The sequence below is a fragment of the Neoarius graeffei genome, chromosome 17 (genome assembly GCF_027579695.1).
Source record: "Neoarius graeffei isolate fNeoGra1 chromosome 17, fNeoGra1.pri, whole genome shotgun sequence".
Classification (NCBI taxonomy): domain Eukaryota; kingdom Metazoa; phylum Chordata; class Actinopteri; order Siluriformes; family Ariidae; genus Neoarius; species Neoarius graeffei.
Window position 1 is genome coordinate 23,412,971 of NC_083585.1, and position 21,070 is coordinate 23,434,040.

The window sequence follows — 21,070 nt, forward strand, 5'->3', positions numbered from 1 at the left end:
GAAAGACCTAAAGCAAGCAGTTCATGTGAGGAAACCCACCAACATCCCAGAGTTGAAGCTGTCCTGTACGGAGGAATGGGCTAAAATTCCTCCAAGCCGGTGTGCAGGACTGATCAACAGTTACTGGAAACGTTTAGTTGCAGTTATTGCTGCACAAGGGGGTCACACCAGATACTGAAAGCAAAGGTTCACATACTTTTGCCACTCACAGATATGTAATATTGGATCATTTTCCTCAATAAATAAATGACCAAGTATAATATTTTTGTCTCATTTGTTTAACTGGGTTTTCTGTATGTACCTTTAGGACTTGTGTGAAAATCTGATGATGGTTTAGGTCATATTTATGCAGAAATATACAACCCTGATTCCAAAAAAGTTGGGACAAAGTACAAATTGTAAATAAAAATGGAATGCAATGATGTGGAAGTTTCAAAATTCCATATTTTATTCAGAATAGAACATAGATGACATATCAAATGTTTAAACTGAGAAAATGTATCATTTAAAGAGAAAAATTAGATGATTTTAAATTTCATGACAACAACACATGTCCCAAAAGTTGGGACAAGGCCATGTTTACCACTGTGAGACATCCACTTTTCTCTTCACAACAGTCTGTAAACGTCTGGGGACTGAGGAGACAAGTTGCTCAAGTTTCGGGATAGGAATGTTAACCCATCCTTGTCTAATGTAGGATTCTAGTTACTCTACTGTCTTAGTCTTTTTTGTCGTATCTTCCGTTTTATGATGCGCCAAATGTTTTCTGTGGGTGAAAGATCTGGACTGCAGGCTGGCCAGTTCAGTACCTGGACCCTTCTTCTATGCAGCCATGATGCTGTAATTGATGCAGTATGTGGTTTGGCATTGTCATGTTGGAAAATGCAAGGTCTTCCCTGAAAGAGACGTCGTCTGGATGGGAGCATATTTTGCTCTAGAACCTGGATATACCTTTCAGCATCGATGGTGTCTTTCCAGATGTGTAAGCTGCCTACACCACATGCACTAATGCAACCCCATACCATCAGAGATGCAGGCTTCTGAACTGAGCTCTGATAACAACTTGGGTCGTCCTTCTCCTCTTTAGTCCGAATGACACGGCGTCCCTGATTTCCATAAAGAACTTCAAATTTTGATTCGTCTGACCACAGAACAGTTTTCCACTTTGCCACAGTCCATTTTAAATGAGCCTTGGCCCAGAGAAGACGTCTGCGCTTCTGGATCATGTTTCGATACGGCTTCTCCTTTGAACTATAGAGTTTTAGCTGGCAATGGCGGATGGCACGGTGAATTGTGTTCACAGATAATGTTCTCTGGAAATATTCCTGAGCCCATTTTGTGATTTCCAATACAGAAGCATGCCTGTATGTGATGCAGTGCCATCTAAGGTCCCAAAGATCACGGGCACCCAGCATGGTTTTCCGGCCTTGACCCTTACACACAGATTCTTCTAGATTCTCTGAATCTTTTGATGATATTATGCACTGTAGATGATGATATGTTCAAACTCTTTGCAATTTTACACTGTCGAACTCCTTTCTGATATTGCTCCACTATTTGTCGGCACAGAATTAGGGGGATTGGTGATCCTCTTCCCATCTTTACTTCTGAGAGCCGCTGCCACTCCAAGATGCTCTTTTTATACCCAGTCATGTTAATGGCCTATTGCCAGTTGTCCTAATGAGTTGCAATTTGGTCCTCCAGCTGTTCCTTTTTTGTACCTTTAACTTTTCCAGCCTCTTATTGCCCCTGTCCCAACTTTTTTGAGATGTGTTGCTGTCATGAAATTTCAAATGAGCCAATATTTGGCATGAAATTTCAAAATGTCTCACTTTCGACATTTGATATGTTGTCTATGTTCTATTGTGAATACAATATCAGTTTTTGAGATTTGTAATTTATTGCATTCCGTTTTTATTTACAATTTGTACTTTGTCCCAACTTTTTTGGAATCGGCATTGTAGAAAATTCTAAAGGGTTCACAAATTTTCAAGCACCACTGTACAGTAAAACTTCTCAAAGAACAGTGACACAATACGGTGTGCATAGGCAAATTAATCAAGGGCTAACACAGAACAGGTGGACACAACCGGGTAACAAACAAATGACAACACAGCGGCATAGACAGCACTGAAACAGAAACAAAGGCACATGTCCTCATGAACAAAAGCACAAAGAGAATAAGAAAATGCATTACCTGAAAGCAGGACAAATCACGATGGGAACTGCAGTGTGTACTGAGAGAGGGAATTTGTGACAGCAGGGCTAAGGAGCCAATCTCGCTAATCAGTTTACATAGTCATGACAGCTATAAACATATGAAATAACGATATGATAAATTTACAAACACTTCCTGATGCATTGTGATTGCCAGTTTATCATACTAACATCGACATTTAGCTATCTGGGAGGAATATAGCTAATTTAGTGTCCATTCCTTATCACAGTCAGCAGATTTCCTCATCTTTGAAAAAGAGCTTGTTTTATTATTTTTGGTGTCATTATACTTTTTTTGTAGTAGATTGCAGTGTCAGCACCAGATTCTGCCATGTTTGTGTGCCTGAGTACTGAACATGGAGGTAGATTTAAAGGCCCTTGGGGCTGTGAATAACGTAATTGACAGGAGAGACGAGTAAAAACAAACAATAAGTCTGTCAGCTAAGGGCTTTTTCCCCCTCAGGTGTACAGTACAATTGCCTTGATTTGCATTGTTTTAGCGATAAGGTTTCATCATCTTGCCCAAATATACAGTAGCTTATTTGCATAAGAGCTATAAATAAATTATATTGAACAGTACAACTGACATGTTGAATGTTCCATAAACTGTGAAATTATGGAAGACTCTTGTGATATTTTTCTCACTCAGTCTTTCTCTGTGTTTCCGTCTATCTCTCTCCCTCTCAGCTGCAATCCTCGATGATCCAATGGAGTGCAGCCGGGGGGAGCGCTTGGCCATCACGCTGGCAAAAGACAATATCAACCGTTCCAGCAACCGCTCTACCACAGGCAAACTGGAGGTGGACATCTTTGAGTTGCTCAGAGACAGTGAATATGAGACTGGAGAGACCAGTAAGTAGCAGGAGGAGAGCTTGGCCTACAGACGCAATGAGTAAAATCCTCTCACTTGATGGCAAATTAGTTTGCCTTGTCAGTTCTGCCTCATTCCCCTGCACTTCTCTTTCTGTTTGTAGAAGAGGCTCAATGGTCGACATGATCAGTCTAATAAAATAGGCCTCCTATGTCATGGCAAATGAATGTGTTGGAAATAATGTGCTAATATAAGTTGGGGACAGGAAGTGATTCGGGGTGTGCATGGATACTGAATACCAAGTTAACCATTTGAGGCCACAGTAATGGAATACTTAAATCACTGCTCAGGTATTCATTATGCTCTGTGTCTGCTTGAGTCCTCAGTGAGAAAATATATCAAAAAAACAAGCCACATCTGGCAATGTTTTGATGAACAGAGCACAGCACAGCCATAGTGTATAAGTACCGTAAATCAAATCAAATCAAGTTTATTTGTATAGCGCTTTTAACAATAAACATTGTCGCAAAGCAGCTTTACAGAATTTGAACGACTTAAAACATGAGCTAATTTTATCCCTAATCTATCCCCAATGAGCAAGCCTGTGGCGACGGTGGCAAGGAAAAACTCCCTCAGACGACATGAGGAAGAAACCTCGAGAGGAACCAGACTCAAAAGGGAACCCATCCTCATTTGGGCAACAACAGACAGCCTGACTATAATATTAACAGTTTTAACAGCTATAACCCTCAACTGTCCTCATGGGGCCGTCCTTCACAGGAGCGGTGCAATAAAACTCCGACCAGACACAGGGCACCAGGATGGATCAAGCAGGTCCGAGGGGCAGAAAAGGCCAGCATCTCAATCCCAGGATCAACATGTAACTCAGAGGGACAGATTGGGGGGGGGGGAGAGAGAGAGAGAGAGAGAGAGAGAAAGAAAACACAGGTTGTTAGGTATGCCCTAAAAATGACAAGTATTAAATCTGTGTGGTAGGCTCGCAGAGACGAGAGTCTTTACATCAGGCATAACACACAACAATGGCATGTTAATATGGTAAAAAATATATCATGACCTGCTCTGGCTGGATGCTTGATCGGGTGATGGGAGCACACTCCTCAGCAATGATGAGATGCAGATGGGACCCTTAGGGCTGGCCAAGACAATTCAGTTACATTTCACCGGGTCTGGGACATGCGACAGAATGTCTGACGGCCGATTCCCTGCAGGCTACGATAGCCAGTCGAGGTCCCCACCCTCCCCACCAAAAGATTTCCTGTTGACTCCATGTAACTCAGAGGGACAGATTTGGGGGGGGGGGGAAGAAAACACAGGTTGTTAGGTATGCCCAATGTCACCTGAATAAGTAGGAGCGGTATACATATTGCACCGAGTACAAGCAGGGACTCCGGCAACTAACTATGACAGCATAACTAAAAGGGGAGAGTCAGAAGGTAACACAGGCATGAGGGAGCCCCGGGACATAAAGCAGCCAGCCAATACACCGTTAACAAACTCAAGTGAGCAAGCGAGTGGGGACTGACAGCATCCATACATCCCAGTTTACCAAAACACTCTGTCTGAGGACCCTCCAGATCTACTCCTTTACCTCATAAACACCATTAACAAAAGGCTTGACTAAACAGATATGTTTTCAGCCTAGACTTAAATGCTGAAACTGTGTCTGATTCCCGAACATTACTTGGAAGGCTGTTCCATAACTGTGGGGCTTTGTAAGAAAAGGCTCTGCCCCCTGATGTAGCCTTCACTATACGAGGTACCAGCAGATAGCCTGCACCTTTTGATCTAAGTAGGCGTGGCGGGTCATAGAGGAGCAGAAGTTCACTCAGGTACTGTGGTGCGAGACCATTTAGTGCTTTAAAGGTCAATAGTAGTATTTTATAATCAATACGAAATTTAAGAGGTATATGTAAGAGGTATATCAGAACTAAAAAAAAAAAGTCTCATTCAGACAAAGTGGGCAATCATATATGAAACTTGCAAAAGGTCAAATGATTCCCTCGATCTTGAAAACAGCTGCAGTCCTAGCTAAAGAGAAGCAACCTCACAGCATGATGCTGCCACCACCATGCTGCACCTTAGGCACATGGTCACTACATGCCCCAATACACGATCCTCCTCTGTCTTCTTTTCCTACAAGTTATGACACAGAAACATCCCAAAGCTGGGGATTCCCATGTTCGAAATCATGTCTTTTGTAAACTGCGAGCTCCACAGCCAGTCTACCAAACTTATTTTGATCATGAATCAATAAAGATTTCTTAGCCCACCACGTTATTCAATTTAAGTCAATAATATTGATCCAAACGTTCTATTTTTTTCAACTAAGCAGAAAACTTCCAGTCTACTCTGCTGGTGCTGCCATTTTGGAAATCACATGATGCATTACTACATGCTGATTGGTTGAAAGGTGAGTGACATTGAATTGTCCTTATGGCTTAGGATGCACCAAGGCATGTTCCAAATGTGAACTATCAAAATGAGTAACAAAAATGGGACTAAAGGCTCACAACACACCGTGTCATGGTATGGAAGGGCTGGAAATTAAAACAAGTAGTACACAAGGTCTTAATTTATGATACACTCTGTAGCTTCAAGTCATTCTCAAGTTTATTTGGGCGCTGATTGGGGAATACTGATAGGTAAAACAGCAAAGTGTGTAAGGTTCATGAGCATGAAGGTTCAAGCTTTGGCCAATCAGCACGCAGGAATGCGATCACATTATTTTTAATCATGGTGGCGCCAACAGAGTAGGTTAACTTTTTGGCTTGATTCAGAAAATCGGCAACAGGGGACACTAATATTGATTTGAAGTTGCTGAAATGTTGATTCAGGAAACCTTTATTGTTTTGTGATCAAACAGAGATGGACAGATTGTATGTGGCATGGACTGTTCACGAATTTCAGCTTTGGGGATTTTTCCGTGTCATAACTTGTAGGAAAAAAAGACTGAGGAGGATTGTGTATTGGGGCATGTAGCAGCTGTGCTTGGGCATGGTGCTCTTTTAGGTATCTTGTCAAATTTTGTGCAAAAAAAATTGGACTTGAGTGTTTTTTTTCCCATGAGAAAGGGCTTCTATCTAGCCACCCTACCCCTTTACTCAGCCAAGGCAAGAATACAAGAGATTGTTGTCACATACAGGGAGGGACCAGTAATTGCCCAAGACTGTATTACGGTGCCTTGCAAAAGTATTCATACCCCTTGAACTTTTTCACATTTTTCCACCTTACAACCACGAACTTAAAAGTTTTTTATTGAGATTTTATGTGATAGACCAACACAGAGTAGCACATAATTGTGAAGTGAAACGAAAATGATAAATGGTCTTCAAAATTTTAAACAAATAAAAATCTGAAAAATGTGGTGTGCATTAGTGTTCAGCCCCCTGTACTCTGATACCTCTAAATACAATCCAGTGCAATCAGTTACCTTCAGAAGTCATCTAATTAGTTAATAGAGTCCTACTGTGTGTAATTTACTATCAGCATAAATACACTTGTTCTGTGAAGGCCTCAGTGGTTTGTTAGAGAACACTGAAGAACAAACAGCATCATGAAGACCAAAGAACTCACCAGACAGGTCAGGGATAAAGTTCTGGAGAAGTTTAAAGCAGGGTTAGGTTATAAAAAAAATATTCCAAGCGCTGAACATCTCAAGAAGCACTGTTCAATCCATCATTCAAAAATGGAAAAAGTATGGCACAACTACAAACCTACCAAGACATGGCCATCCACCTAAACTGACAGAGCGAGCAAGGAGATCACTGGTCAGAGAAGCAGCCAAGAGGCCCATGATCACTCTGGAGGAGCTGCAGAAATCCTCAGCTCAGGTGGGAGAATCTGTGCACAGGACAACTATAAGTCGTACACTCCACAAATCTGGCCTTTTTGGAAGAGTGGCAAGAAGAAAGCCATTGTTGAAAGACAGGCATAAGAAGCCATGAGGGGACACAGCAAACATGTGGAAGAAGGTGCTTTGGTCAGATGAGACCAAAGTTGAACTTTTTGGCCTAAATGCAAAGCGCTATGTGTGGCGGAAAATTAACACTGCTCATCACTCTGCACACACCATCCCCACTGTGAAACATGGTGGTGGCAGCATCATGCTATGGGGATGCTTTTCTTCAACAGGGACAGGGAAGCTGGTCAGAGTTGATGGGAAGATGGATGGAGCTAAATACAGGGCAATCGTGGAAGAAAACCTGTTGGAGGCTGCAAAAGACTTGAGACTGGGAAGGAGATTCACCTTCCAGCAAGACAATGACCCTAAACATACAGCCAGAGCTACAATGGAATGGTTTAGATCAAAGAATTTTCATGTGTTAGAATGGCCCAGTCAAAGTCCAGACCTAAATCCCATTGAGCATCTGTGGCAAGACTTGAAAATTGCTGTTCACACATGCTCTCCATCCAATCTGGCTGAGCTTGAGCTATTTTGCAAAGAAGAATGGGCAAAAATTTCAGTGTCTAGATGTGCAAAGCTGGTAGAGACATACCACAAAAGACTTGCAGCTGTAATTGCAGCAAAAGGTGGCTCTACAAAGTATTGACACGGGGGGCTGAATACTAATGCACATCACATTTTTCAGAATTTTGTTTAAAATTTTGAAGACCATTTATCATTTTCATTTCACTTCACAGTTATGTGCTACTCTGTGTTGGTCTATCACATAAAATCTCAATAAAAAACTTTTAAGTTTGTGGTTGTAAAGTGGAAAAATGTGAAAAGGTTCAAGGGGTATGAATACTTTTGCAAGGCAGGGGTGGCACGGTGGTGTAGTGGTTACCACTGTCATCTCACAGCAAGAAGGTTCTGGGTTTGAGCCCAGTGGCCAACGGGCGCCTTTCTGTGTGGAGTTTGCATGTTCTCCCCGTGTCTGCGTGGGTTTCCTCCGGGTGCTCCAGTTTCCCCCACAGTCCAAAGACATGCAGGTTAGGCTAATTGGTGGCTCTAAATTGACCGTAGGTGTGAATGTGAGTGTGAATAGTTGTTTGTCTCTATGTGTCAGCCCTGCGATGATCTGGTGACTTGTCCAGGGTGTACCCCGCCTCTCGCCCATAGTCATCTGGGATAGGCTCCAGCTTGCCCATGACCCTGCACAGGATAAGTGGTTCCAGATGATTAATGGATGGATGGATGGATGGATGGATGGATGGATTATGCAGCTCTGTTAATGGTTCATGTTGCCATAGGTCTCTTAGCAACCTTCCTCTTGGATTTTTGAGGAACATCCTGTTCTTGGTAATGTCACTGTGGTTCCCCATTTTCTCCACTTGTTGATGATGGCCTTTATGGTGTTCCATGGTATATCTAATATTTTTGAAGTTCTTTTGTACCCCTTCCTTGACTAACACCTTTCAGCAGTGAGATCCCGTACAGGCTTTGTAAGCTCATTATGGACCATGGCTTCAGCAGTTAAATGAAACCAAGAATATTTTACAGAAATGGCTGCTTTTTACTTGGGGTTAATCAGAATTACTTCATTTGACCAATCTTCACCTGTCTAGTTTCAGTTCAACCTGTTCCTGCTGGAGCCTGAGATTCATGGTTTTGGCTGATAAGAGTGGAACCCAATGTGTTCTTTTGCTGCTGTAACCCATCCCCCTCAAGGTTATATGTTCTGAGATGCTTTTCTGCTCACCATAGTTGTAATGAGTGGTTATTTGTGTTACCAGTACTGGCCATTCTCCTCTGAGTCACTGAGATTACATTTCCCCCTCCCATCTATGTTTTAATACATGTGCTGCCATATGATTTAATGATGAAATGAATGGGCAAGAGTAATGGTGTTCCTGTTAATTGGCCAATGACTGTATATGTGTAAGTATAAACCATGGGCGATTGCTCTAAGACAATGAGGGAGGCTCAGCCTCCTCTAAAAATGACGAACATCGTGTAGGATGAATTGCGCTAGGCTTATGTTATAGCCGACCTTATAACATTGCTATTTCAAATCCAGAATCATAGAAATATATGTGCTCAACCCAACTACAGTGCAAAATCATTCCGTTATAACTTTCCCCAGTTCGCCTAATGTGTGCGTGAGTTTTTCCCCCTCATGACAGCGCGATGCAGCCCAGCCTCAGTGGACTTCAATGGCATTTGGGAGCTATGCGCTTTCAATATCAAAATGCAAGACGGTTATTGGACAAATACTGCGAAAACGCCCGCCCACGGAGTCTCACGGACTCCCAGCCTCAGTGCACTTCAATGGCATTTGGGAGCTCTGCGCTTTCAATCTCAAAATGCAAGACGGTTATTGGACAAATACTGTGAAAACGCCCGCCCCACGGACTCCGAGCCTCACAGTGGGAGGGACATGGCAGTTTCCGCGAGGAGACTGGTGATTGGTGAAAGCGGACGGATATTTTCTTGATTGACAGCTCGTTTCAAATATAGACAGGCAGCGGTGAATTTCAGTTCAGTCCCATGCGGATTCGCAAGTGGTGTGGTGTATTTTAAGAGATCAGCTTATATTTTGATTTCATTCATTACATACGGTTTCTACCAGCTTTTTTAGTTTGTATATATTTTCATTGTAAATAAAGTGTAAATATAGTGTTGTCAAGTTTGCTATCTTAGTTCCAGAAATTTTGTTTATTTGAGTGACTGAACTTGAACTTGAGGGGGCTAGTCAGCTAGCAAGAAAGCTGCGCACGGATGCCAAGCATTGCTGATTTAATTTTGGCGAAGCCATTTGCCAGTCTTCCTTTCAAAGAAAAAGTGACCCACATCAACAACAGTAAATAGGCTACTTTAGTAATATGTCATGGATGGACCAAAAATATAGAATCTATTTAAAATGTTTATGCTGTGTATATTATATTGGAATATATATTTTTCTGGATATGAATTAAACACAGCTACAATTTGGAAAACATTTTTAAACAAAAACACAGCCGAGAACATTTCACACTACAGACCTGGATTAAAAGTGAAGGGTTATCAAAATTGTCAATAAAACATTTCTCAGTCAAAATAAGTAAAATATAGGGAAAGTGTCATTGAATGAAATGTGTGGCACCCAGCTCTATGTTTGGCTCCCCAAGGTCAGTGCTTGTGCCTATTCCAGAACACTCTGCTGTTACTGCTGAGGTTCCTGACAAAGAGCTGCTTTCAATAATGATCAATTTTTAAACAACATGCCACAATTTTAAAATATAAAATGTTAAAATATACCCCCCCAACACCACCATCATGTATATTGGACAGTAGGCTAATGGGCCAAAAGAACCTGTTATTTCACAGTTTGTGACCCTGCCAACAATCAGCCAGATCAGAGGCAAGAGTATGGGCAAAATTGATGTGTTTTTTCTTTTTTCTTTTAAAATCTGGAAATATCGTAACCGACCAGCCTCCCGTTTGAAAGACTACCAGCCGCCACTGGTATAAACTCATATCACTATCTCATATCACCAGAGATAGGCATGAAAACTAAACAATGTTAAGGAAGTCGCAATGGTCTCTTAACTGTACCTCTAAACATAATTGAGTTTTTGTATGAAAAACTGAATCTATGGAGAGTTCAAGGATAATAAGAATGGAGTGAGTCTGTTATTCTGTGAAAGATTAAAACACATGATATTTGTGTTTATCAGTGCTAAATATCCTAAACTGATGACTATTGCTGTTAGATGTTTTAAAAAATTAATCATGCCTCGATGTTTGCCATCTATTGAACTAGCAATGGTGGCACGGAGGTGTAGTGGTTAGCGCTGTTGCCTCACAGCAAGAAGGTCCGGGTTCGAGCCCTGTGGCCGGCGAGGGCCTTTCTGTGCGGAGTTTGGATGTTCTCCCCGTGTCCGCGTGGGTTTCCTCCTGGTGCTCCGGTTTCCGCCACAGTCCAAAGACATGCAGGTTAGGTTAACTGGTGACTCTAAATTGACCGTAGGTGTGAATGTGAGTGTGAATGGTTGTCTGTGTCTATGTGTCAGCCCTGTGATGACCTGGCGACTTGTCCAGGGTGTACCCCGCCTTTCGCCCGTAGTCAGCTGGGATAGGCTCCAGCTTGCCTGCGCCCCTGTAGAACAGGATAAAGCGGCTAGAGATAATGGGATGAGATGAGATGAACTAGCAATGTGTCGAAAGTTTTCTTTGTGATTTTATGCATAAAGTGGACAAGAAATGAGCCATTTAAACTGGTTCCATTATTATATCACCCAAATGCTTGGGATTGTCACAATAAGGACAGTTTAACATGTTTGATTATACATCACAGCTCCATATATTTATTTTTAAAAACTATTTGATTGGGCGGCACGGTGGTGTAGTGGTTAGCGCTGTCGCCTCACAGCAAGAAGGTCCTGGGTTCGAGCCCCGGGGCCGGCGAGGGCCTTTCTGTGTGGAGTTTGCATGTTCTCCCCGTGTCCGCGTGGGTTTCCTCCGGGTGCTCCGGTTTCCCCCACAGTCCAAAGACATGCAGGTTAGGTTAACTGGTAACTCTAAATTGACCGTAGGTGTGAATGTGAGTGTGAATGGTTGTCTGTGTCTATGTGTCAGCCCTGTGATGAGCTGGCGACTTGTCCAGGGTGTACCCCGCCTTTCGCCCATAGTCAGCTGGGATAGGCTCCAGCTTGCCTGCGACCCTGTAGAAGGATAAAGCGGCTAGAGATAATGAGATGAGATGAACTATTTGATTGAAAGCAGCTTATTAAAAATTATTAAATTACATTATTACATTTTCTAGAGCATAATCACATTTGAATAGAATCATCACTTATTATCTCTCTCAATTAGACTACTTAAAAACAAACATAACAAAGCATTATAGACATGCAAATATTTAAAAAAATGACTTCAAATACCTCATATACACTCACTGGCCACTTTATTAGGAACACCCATCTTTTCAACCATGTGCCAACAGGAAAGAGGCTGAAATCAAGGCACAGCTTCATACATTCTGTTGAGCCACTGAACAACAGCCCTCACAACCAGCAACTGTCCCTGTGGACCAAACATCTTACCCAAGCACCGCATAGGGTGTCCATCAGCCCTAAGGAAACCCTTCCCCCTGGCTCCAGCAAAGCATGGCCCTTCTGGTCATGTCTTAACTGCATGAGAACTGCTGTGTAGGCCGTTGCAAAACCAATCTAGTGAAGTAGGGGTACAGAGAGAATGAAGACACCAGCTGCCTGTGTGGAGAGGAGCAGATGATGCAACATCTACTAGTTTGCTCACATCTACCAGATCCCTGCACCCAAGAAGACCTGGAAGTATTGTTCCCCTGTGTGAAACAATGCACCCAACACTGAATAGGGACAATTTAATTGAAAGAAGACCCATCCACCTGTTGTTTTATGCAGTTATCTAATCAGCCGATCCCTTGACAACGGCACAATGCATAAAATCATGCAGATACAAATCAAGCGCTTCAGTTAATTAATGTTCACTTCAAGCATCAGAATGGGAAAAATTGTGATCTCGAAGTGTGACTTTCTTTCACTGTGGCATGGGTGTTGGTTTGAGCCAGATGGACTGGTTTGGGTATTTCAGAACCTGCTGATCTCCTGGGGTTTTCACACACAACAGTCTGTAGAGTTTACACAGAATGGTGCTACAAACAAAAAACATCGAGTGAGTGAGCAACCATTCTGTGGATGGAAACAAATTACTTGTTGATAAGAGAGGTCAGAGGAAAATGGACAGATTGGTTTGAGCTGCCAGGAAGGATATAGCAACTCATAGCAACTCTTTACAACCGTGGTGAGCAGAAAAGCATCTCAGCATGCAACAGCAGAAGACCATATTGGGTTCCACTCCTGCAGCCAAGAACAGGAATCTTAGAATCAACAACAAGTTCCTATTAAAGTGGCCGGTGAGTGTGTACTCACCAGCTACAACAGCAGAAGACCATATCGGGTTCCACTTTTATCATCCAAGAACAGGAATCTGAGGCTACAGTGGGCACAGGCTCACCGAAACGGAACAGCTGAAGATTGGAAAATCATCTCAAGGTTCAGCATGTCTTACCTTCAGAGGTGCTTTCCTTCTCGCTACAGTTGTAAGAAGTAGTTATTTTAGTTACTATATCCTTCTTGTCAGGGTGATCAAGTCTGGCCATTCTCATCTGAACTTTCTGATCAATAAGGCATTTCTTCCTGGAGAAAGTTTGCTCAGTTGATTTTTTTTTTCCCCCTGCAATATTCTGTGTAAACACTAAAGACTGTTATGTCTGAAAATCTCAGGAGTTCTCAGTAGTTCCTGAAATATTTATACCAGTCTGTCAGGTACCAGCAACTGTGCCATGGTCAAAGGGGTGAGAGGTTGCCATAGTGACCATGGGGTCATAACGTCCCTGTTCCGATCTCATGTGAACATTAACTGAAGATCTACCTCGTGTCATCTGAGGGAGTTTTTCCTTTTTTAACGTCGCCCCAGGCTTGGTCATTAGGGATAAAATTAGTTCATATATTTAAAGTCTTTATTTTTCTATAAAGCTGCTTTGTGACGATGTCCGTTGTTAAAAGCACTATACAAATAACCTGACGTGACTTGACTTATTTCCTCATTCCTTAGAGTGCAAAAGTATAGAAAATGACCATTATTCCTCTCAAATGTCACCACTACACATGAAATTGGGCCTTATGAAAAAATTTATCACAGCTTTGGATAAGGAGTCAGCAGCCTTCGGGTACATTGAAAACCTCCTAAGCTGTCTGAGGCAAAAGTGAAAGCCAGTGTCTTCATTGGACCAGAGATAAAGAAGATCCTGGAGTGCAAGGAATTCCCCAAGAAACTTGCTAGGAACAAGAAAAGCAGCTTGGAAAAGATTTGTCACAGTGGTTCGGGGCTTCTTGGGCTATCACAAAGCCAAAAACTGCGCAGAGCTATTTGAGACTCTGATGATGGGCTGCAGGATGTCTCTCAAAGTCAGTATTCCTGATGTGTTTAATAAATTCAAGAAGAAGATGGGAGTGCAATCAGAGGAGCAAAGTGAGTGTTTCTGCAAGGATATACTGGAATTTGAATGAGTAAAATATAATGAGAACATGAAGGGAGGCTCCATTTAAGGGCTGCTTTGTGTGAGTGATTTACAGTGTAATCGTAAATCTTGAAAAACCACTTACTTCTGAATCATTTGTGGTCATTTTTGTGTCACTTTAGTATACATATTTATTTTGATTCATAAGTAGTTTTTTTTATGTTATGTGAATGAAAATTCGCCCAATTTTACATTACAGGCATTTTGGCAGACATACAACAAACCCAGAGCAGCCCAGGGAACAGTTGGGGGTTAGGTGCCTTGATCAAGGGCACTTCAGCCATTTCTCTTGGTCTAGGGAATCAAACCAGCAACCTTTTGATGTTAAAGCTACTCCTCTAATCTTTAGGACATGGCGTCCTCTGAGTTCTCTATAAAAATAGGTCAGTTTCAAAATACCAATGCCCTGGTCACAAAAGCAAAGTTTGATGGGGATTAATAGCCATTTTCTAAACCTTTGAATTGGCATATCAGATGCTCGCTGGTCGTGCTGTGAAAATTGTGCATGCAGATGCTCATCTAAGTTTCCAAACCTATCATTGCTTAACTCTTGAATATTTTCTATCGTGAGTACTATCATTAAAAATCTTATAATTTCTGCTTTCCAAAGAAATGTATCTGGTTAAGATCTGTTCAGTACTTTGGGAGTAACGGCAGGTTGAAGTTGGTACAACAGAGTTCACTCTCTGCTCGCGAGACATCAGGAAACTGCTGGTGCTTTTATTTTTGAGTTACGGGAAAGCGGTCAGGCTCTCTCTCCCTCTTCTGATCAGTTTCCAAGTGGATTACTCATGAATATTAACCAGATAACTTTTATAGGGACGTTCTCTCGCTCTCACTGTGGATGAAGGATTCAGCAAAATTTTCCATCAGCTAGTTTTGATGTTAAGATTCACGGGAGACTTTGAAGTGAGTTTTCATAGCTTTACCTACTGATTTTTTTTCAAATCAAACTGATTTCTGGAAATAAATAACTATTTTAGAATATAACTGTAGCTGTTTTGATGAAAAATATTGAGATCTTAGTGGTCGGAATGAGATTTTAAAAAAACGGTAGTCAGAAACGCAAGTGTCAATTTCAGTTCAATTAACTGGAATTGTTTTTTTTGAGGTTCGCCTTGAAAGCTGTGAATATCATTTATATTCTTTCATATAAAGACTAGTAGGCCCTACTTTTGTGAAATACAAAGGCCTACAGAGCACAAAGAGGGGATTAGAAATAATTTTCTATTACTTTTTTATTGAGTGTACCGATTTAACGGTTTTACCTCATTAGCATAACGAATACTAATTTGCATAATTTGTTTTTACTTATTTTTTCAAACTTTGTATTCAGTATACAACCATCTATGTGCCTACCAATTTCCATGTAAATATCTTGAAACATAAAAAAAAAAAAGTTAAGAAAACTTTTGATCTCATTGGTTAATGAAGCCCGTTTTGGACCATGTGATCCTCATACAGAATATTACGACAGTTTTCTAAAAATTTATCCATTTTTCAGTCTTTGATTTGTAATATCTCAAGAACAGACACATTTTAATTCTGTAAAAAGTATGTTCTGCATTCAGTTCTGAATTCAATGAGAGCAGTTTTATAAATGAACATGTGTTATGAAGAAAGTGATGTGTGTTAAAGTGATGTATTTAAATTAACACAACTTTAGAACATTCAAAAGAAGCATTTCGAAAAGATCAAATGTATTTCATTTTCTCTTAATTTTCTCTGAATGCAATAATCAGTAAAAAAAAAAAAAAACCCTCATTCACAACAGTAGAATAATTTAACGTCATATTATATTGTCCAGTATGTCACACTGAAAAGCTTATTTAACCTCCTCTCATATAATAAAACTACCTTGGTTCCATCATTCAAGAAAATTCCAGTAAAATTTTGATAGAAAGATCCCGTAATAGTCTTTTATACGATTGTATTTTATGCTCGACTCCTTAAAAAGCTTTATAGCGCATAAAACTTAGCAGAAAAAAAAACGAGGGAGAGGTTGTGGTGACTTTGATTGCCTATACTCTTACATACGTAAAAAGAGAGACGAGCGATTACATGGGTACGGTTCAAGAGAGGCAGCTGGGTGAATAAGAAAGTGAATGAGTAGGTTAAGACAAGTTTCAAGTTTATTTGTATAGCGCTTTTAACAATAAACATTGTCGCAAAGCAGCTTTACAGAATTTGAACGACTTAAAACATGAGCTAATTTTATCCCTAATCTATCCCCAATGAGCAAGCCTGTGGCGACGGTGGCAAGGAAAAACTCCCTCAGATGACATGAGGAAGAAACCTCGAGAGGAACCAGACTCAAAAGGGAACCCATCCTCATTTGGGCAACAACAGACAGCCTGACTATAATATTAACAGTTTTAACAGGTATAACCCTCAACTGTCCTCATGGGGCCGTCCTTCACAGGAGCGGTGCGATAAAACTCCGACCAGACACAGGGCACCAGGATGGATCAAGCAGATCCGAGGGGCAGAAGAGGCCAGCATCTCAATCCCAGGATCAACATGTAACTCAGACGGACAGATTGGGGGGGGGAGAGAGAAAGAAAACACAGGTTCTTAGGTATGCCCTAAAAATGACAAGTATTAAATCTGTGTGGTAGGCTCGCAGAGACGAGAGTCTTTACATCAGGCATAACACACAACAATGGCATGTTAATATGGTAAAAAATATCATGACCTGCTCTGGCTGGATGCTTGATTGGGTGATGGGAGCACACTCCTCAGCAATGATGAGATGCAGATGGGACCCTTAGGGCTGGCCAAGACAATTCAGTTACATTTCACTGGGTCTGGGACATGCGACAGAATGTCTGATGGCCGATTCCCTGCAGGCTACGATAGCCAGAGACCCTCCAGATCTACTCCTTTACCTCATAAACACCATTAACAAAAGGCTTGACTAAACAGCCTGCTTCCCTGCAGGCTACGATAGCCAGAGACTCTCGTCTCTGCGAGCCTACCACACAGATTTAATACTTGTCATTTTTAGGGCATACCTAACAACCTGGTCGAGGTCTCCACCCTCTCCACCAAAAGATTTCCTGTTGACTCCATGTAACTCAGAGGGACAGATTTGGGGTGGGGGGGAGGGAAAGAAAACACAGGTTGTTAGGTATGCCCAATGTCACCTGAATAAGTAGGAGCAGTATACATATTGCACCGAGTACAAGCAGGGACTCTGGCAACTAACTATGACAGCATAACTAAAAGGAGAGAGCCAGAAGGTAACACAGGCATGAGGGAGCCCCGGGACATAAAGCAGCCAGCCAATACACCGTCAACAAACTCGAGTGAGCAAGCGAGTGGGGACTGACAGCATCCATACATCCCAGTTTACCAAAACACTCTATGTCTGAGGACCCTCCAGATCTACTCCTTTACCTCATAAACATCATTAACAAAAGGCTTGACTAAACAGATATGTTTTCAGCCTAGACTTAAATGCTGAGACTGTGTCTGATTCCCGAACATTACTTGGAAGGCTGTTCCATAACTGTGGGGCTTTGTAAGAAAAGGCTCTGCCCCCTGATGTAGCCTTCACTATACGAGGTACCAGCAGATAGCCTGCACCTTTTGATCTAAGTAGGCGTGGCAGGTCATAGAGGAGCAGAAGTTCACTCAGGTACTGTGGTGCGAGACCATTTAGTGCTTTAAAGGTCAATAGTAGTATTTTATAATCAATACGAAATTTGATTGGGAGCCAATGCAGTGTGGATAAGACAGGCGTGATGTGGTCATATTTTCTAGTTCTAGTAAGGACTCTTGCTGCTGCATTTTGAACTAACTGGAGCTTGTTTATGCACTTATTGGAACAACCAGACAGTAAGGCATTACAATAATCCAACCTGGAGGTAACGAAAGCATGGACTAGTTTTTCTGCATCATGCAATGACATTAAATTTCTTATCTTTGCAATATTTCTGAGATGAAAGAAAGCTATCCGGGTGATGTTATCAATGTGAGTTTCGAATGAAAGACTGGGGTCAATAATCACTCCGAGGTCTTTTACTGCTGCACGTGAAGAAACAGAAAGGCCATCCAGAGTTACTGTGTAATCAGAAAACTTACTTCTAGCTGTATGTGGTCCTAGCACAAATACTACATTCTTGTCAGAGTTAAGCAGAAGGAAATTAATAAGCATCCAGTGTCTAATGTCCTTAACACATTCCTCAATTCTATTAAGCTGGTGTCTCTCATCAGGTTTTGCAGAGACATACAACTGTGTGTCATCAGCATAACAGTGGAAACTAATACAATGTTTACGAATAATATCGCCCAGAGGTAACATATATAGAGAAAAAAGCAGTGGACCCAAGACAGAACCTTGTGGAACACCAAACTTTACCTTGGTACGTCTAGAAATATCACCATTTATATCAACATACTGATAACGATCAGTTAGATAAGACCTGAGCCAGGAGAGGGCCATTCCCTTAACTCCCACAACATTTTCTAGTCTATCCAGAAGAATGGAATGATTAATGGTATCAAATGCTGCACTAAGGTCAAGCAACACAAGTAGCGAGACACAGCCCTGATCAGACGCCAACAGTAGGTCGTTTACTACTTTAACCAGAGCTGTCTCTGTGCTATGATGAGGTCTAAATCCTGACTGATACATTTCATGGATGTTATTCCTATGTAAATATGAGCATAACTGCTGTGCCACAGCTTTTTCAAGGATCTTGGAGATAAAGGGGAGGTTTGATATTGGCCGATAATTGGACAGCTGACAGGGATCAAGGTCAGGTTTTTTAATCAGGGGTTTGATAACTGCTAGTTTAAAGGATTTGGGTACATAGCCAATCATAAGAGAAGAATTTATTATTTTTAGAAGCGGTTCAATTACTCCAGGCATTATCTGTTTGAATAGATGTGTCGGTAAGGGATCTAGTACGCAAGTTGAGGCTTTTGATGTAGAGATTAATAAAAGTAATTCAGTTTCTTTTAGGGGAGTAAAACATTCTAACTGATGATCTGATACAGTTATATTGTTAACTACAAGGTCACTTTCATTGTCTAACCTTAAATTAGTAGTTTGAATTTTTTGTCGGATATTCTCAATTTTGTCATTAAAAAAATTCATGAAGTCGTTGCTACCACATACTGCAGGTGTGCATGTGTTGATAGTGGACTTATTCCTGGTTAATTTTGCTACAGTATTAAATAGGAATCTAGGATTATTTTTGTTATCTTCTATTAGGGAGGAGAAATATGTTGATCTCGCAGCACTAAGAGCTTTTCTATACTTCAGGAAGCTCTCCTTCCAAGCTAATTTGAACACTACCAATTTTGTTTGACGCCATTTACGTTCCAATTTTCAAGTGGTCTGTTTTAATGTGCGAGTGTCATCATTATACCAGGGTGCTAATTTTTTGTCTCTGACCATTTTCCTTTTTAGAGGAGCTACATTATCTAAAGTATGGCGGAATGTTGACTCTAAGCATTCAGTTGCCTGATCAAGTTCTGCAGGGGCTGACAGTGACCCAATCAGAGTTGACAGCTCTGGGAGATCATTTATAAAGCTCTGTGCAGTAGTTGACGTGAAAGTACGTTTAATACAGTAGCGTGGAGAGGTGCATATATTATTATTCAGACATAGTTTGAATGAGATGAGACAATGATCTGAGATAACTTCAGACTGTGGAAGTATGACTATATTGTCTACGTTTAATCTGAATGTTAGTATTAGATCAAGGGTGTGACCACCATTATGGGTCGGTCCTATGACATTCTGCTTAATCCCGACTGAATCTAAGATGGACACAAATGCTGTTTTTAAAGGGTCTTCTGGGTTATCGAAGTGAATATTAAAATCTCCGACAACTAAAGCTTTGTCTAAGGAAATAACCAGATCTGAGGTAAAATCTGCAAATTCAGAAAGAAACTCAGAATATGGCCCCGGGGGCCTGTAAATAATAAGCAATGGAATTAACTGGGTAGATTTATTTTTCGAGGCTACATACATTATATGAGTATGAAGAACTTCAAATGTATTAAATTTATAACCAGGTTTTTGTGTTACACCTAGATAATCGTTATAAATAACCGCGACGCCTCCTCCTCTGCCAGTTAGACGAGGCTGGTGTATATAACTGTATCCAGGAGGACTCACTTCATTTAATGCTATATATTCATTTGGCTTAATCCATGTTTCTGTTAAACAAAGTACATTAAACTCCTGATCAGTAATGAGTTCATTAACCATTAGCGCTTTAGATGTAAGAGATCTAATATTTAATAGCCCCACCTTTAGATCAAAGGTGCTGGCAGCAGCTGTACAGTCAGTATGATCTAATTTTATATTGATTAGGTTACTGGAACAAACACTCTGAAAATTTCTACCTTTTTGTTGAGCTCGGGGAACAGACACAGTCTCGATGTAGTGGGCCCTGAGTGACGACTCTGTGCAGCTAGCAGACAGTCGGTTTAGCCTGTTCGTCTGCTCCCTGGCCTTGGCTCTGGATTGTCAGAAATTAACTAGGCCTGTTCTGAGACTATGACCTGTGCTGCAGGAAATGAGAGCAGCACCTTCCCGAGTGGGATGGATACCGTCCCGCCCTAACAGGCCAGCAGTGCCCTCAAAATTAGCCCAATTATCTATAAAGCCCGCACTGTTTTCAGAGCACCACCTGGACAGCCAGCAGTTCAGCGACCATAACCTTGTGTAAGCTACATTGCCACGCCGCATTGGGATGGGGCCAGAGCACACTACAGCATCGGACATCGCCTTCGCTAATTTAAACACCTCTACAAAGTTACTCTTAGTAACCTCAGACTGACGAAGGCGTATATCATTAGCTCCTGCATGGATAACTATCTTTGAGAACCTGTGCTTGCCTAGGGCCCTAAGATTACCTGCTATGTCCGGCACCCTGGCTCCCGGTATACACCTGACTAAAGCTGCTGGTGCCCCTAAAGGCTGAGCTAATTTCACGTGCCGTATGATAGAGTCCCCTATAACCAGAACTCTTTCAGGTTTCTCAGTGGGTGCATCACTAAGGAGAGCAAACCTGTT

General features: G+C 41.5%; 1 protein-coding gene across 1 annotated transcript in view; it reads left to right on the plus strand.

Moving 5' to 3' along the window:
• grik4 (glutamate receptor, ionotropic, kainate 4) overlaps positions 1–21,070 on the plus strand; it is a 645,415-nt gene that overhangs the window by 112,322 nt on the left and 512,023 nt on the right. Inside the window, exon 2 of the mRNA XM_060943850.1 lies at positions 2,905–3,069. Coding sequence (XP_060799833.1) covers positions 2,905–3,069 — 165 coding nt within the window. The remainder of the gene's footprint in view (positions 1–2,904; positions 3,070–21,070) is intronic.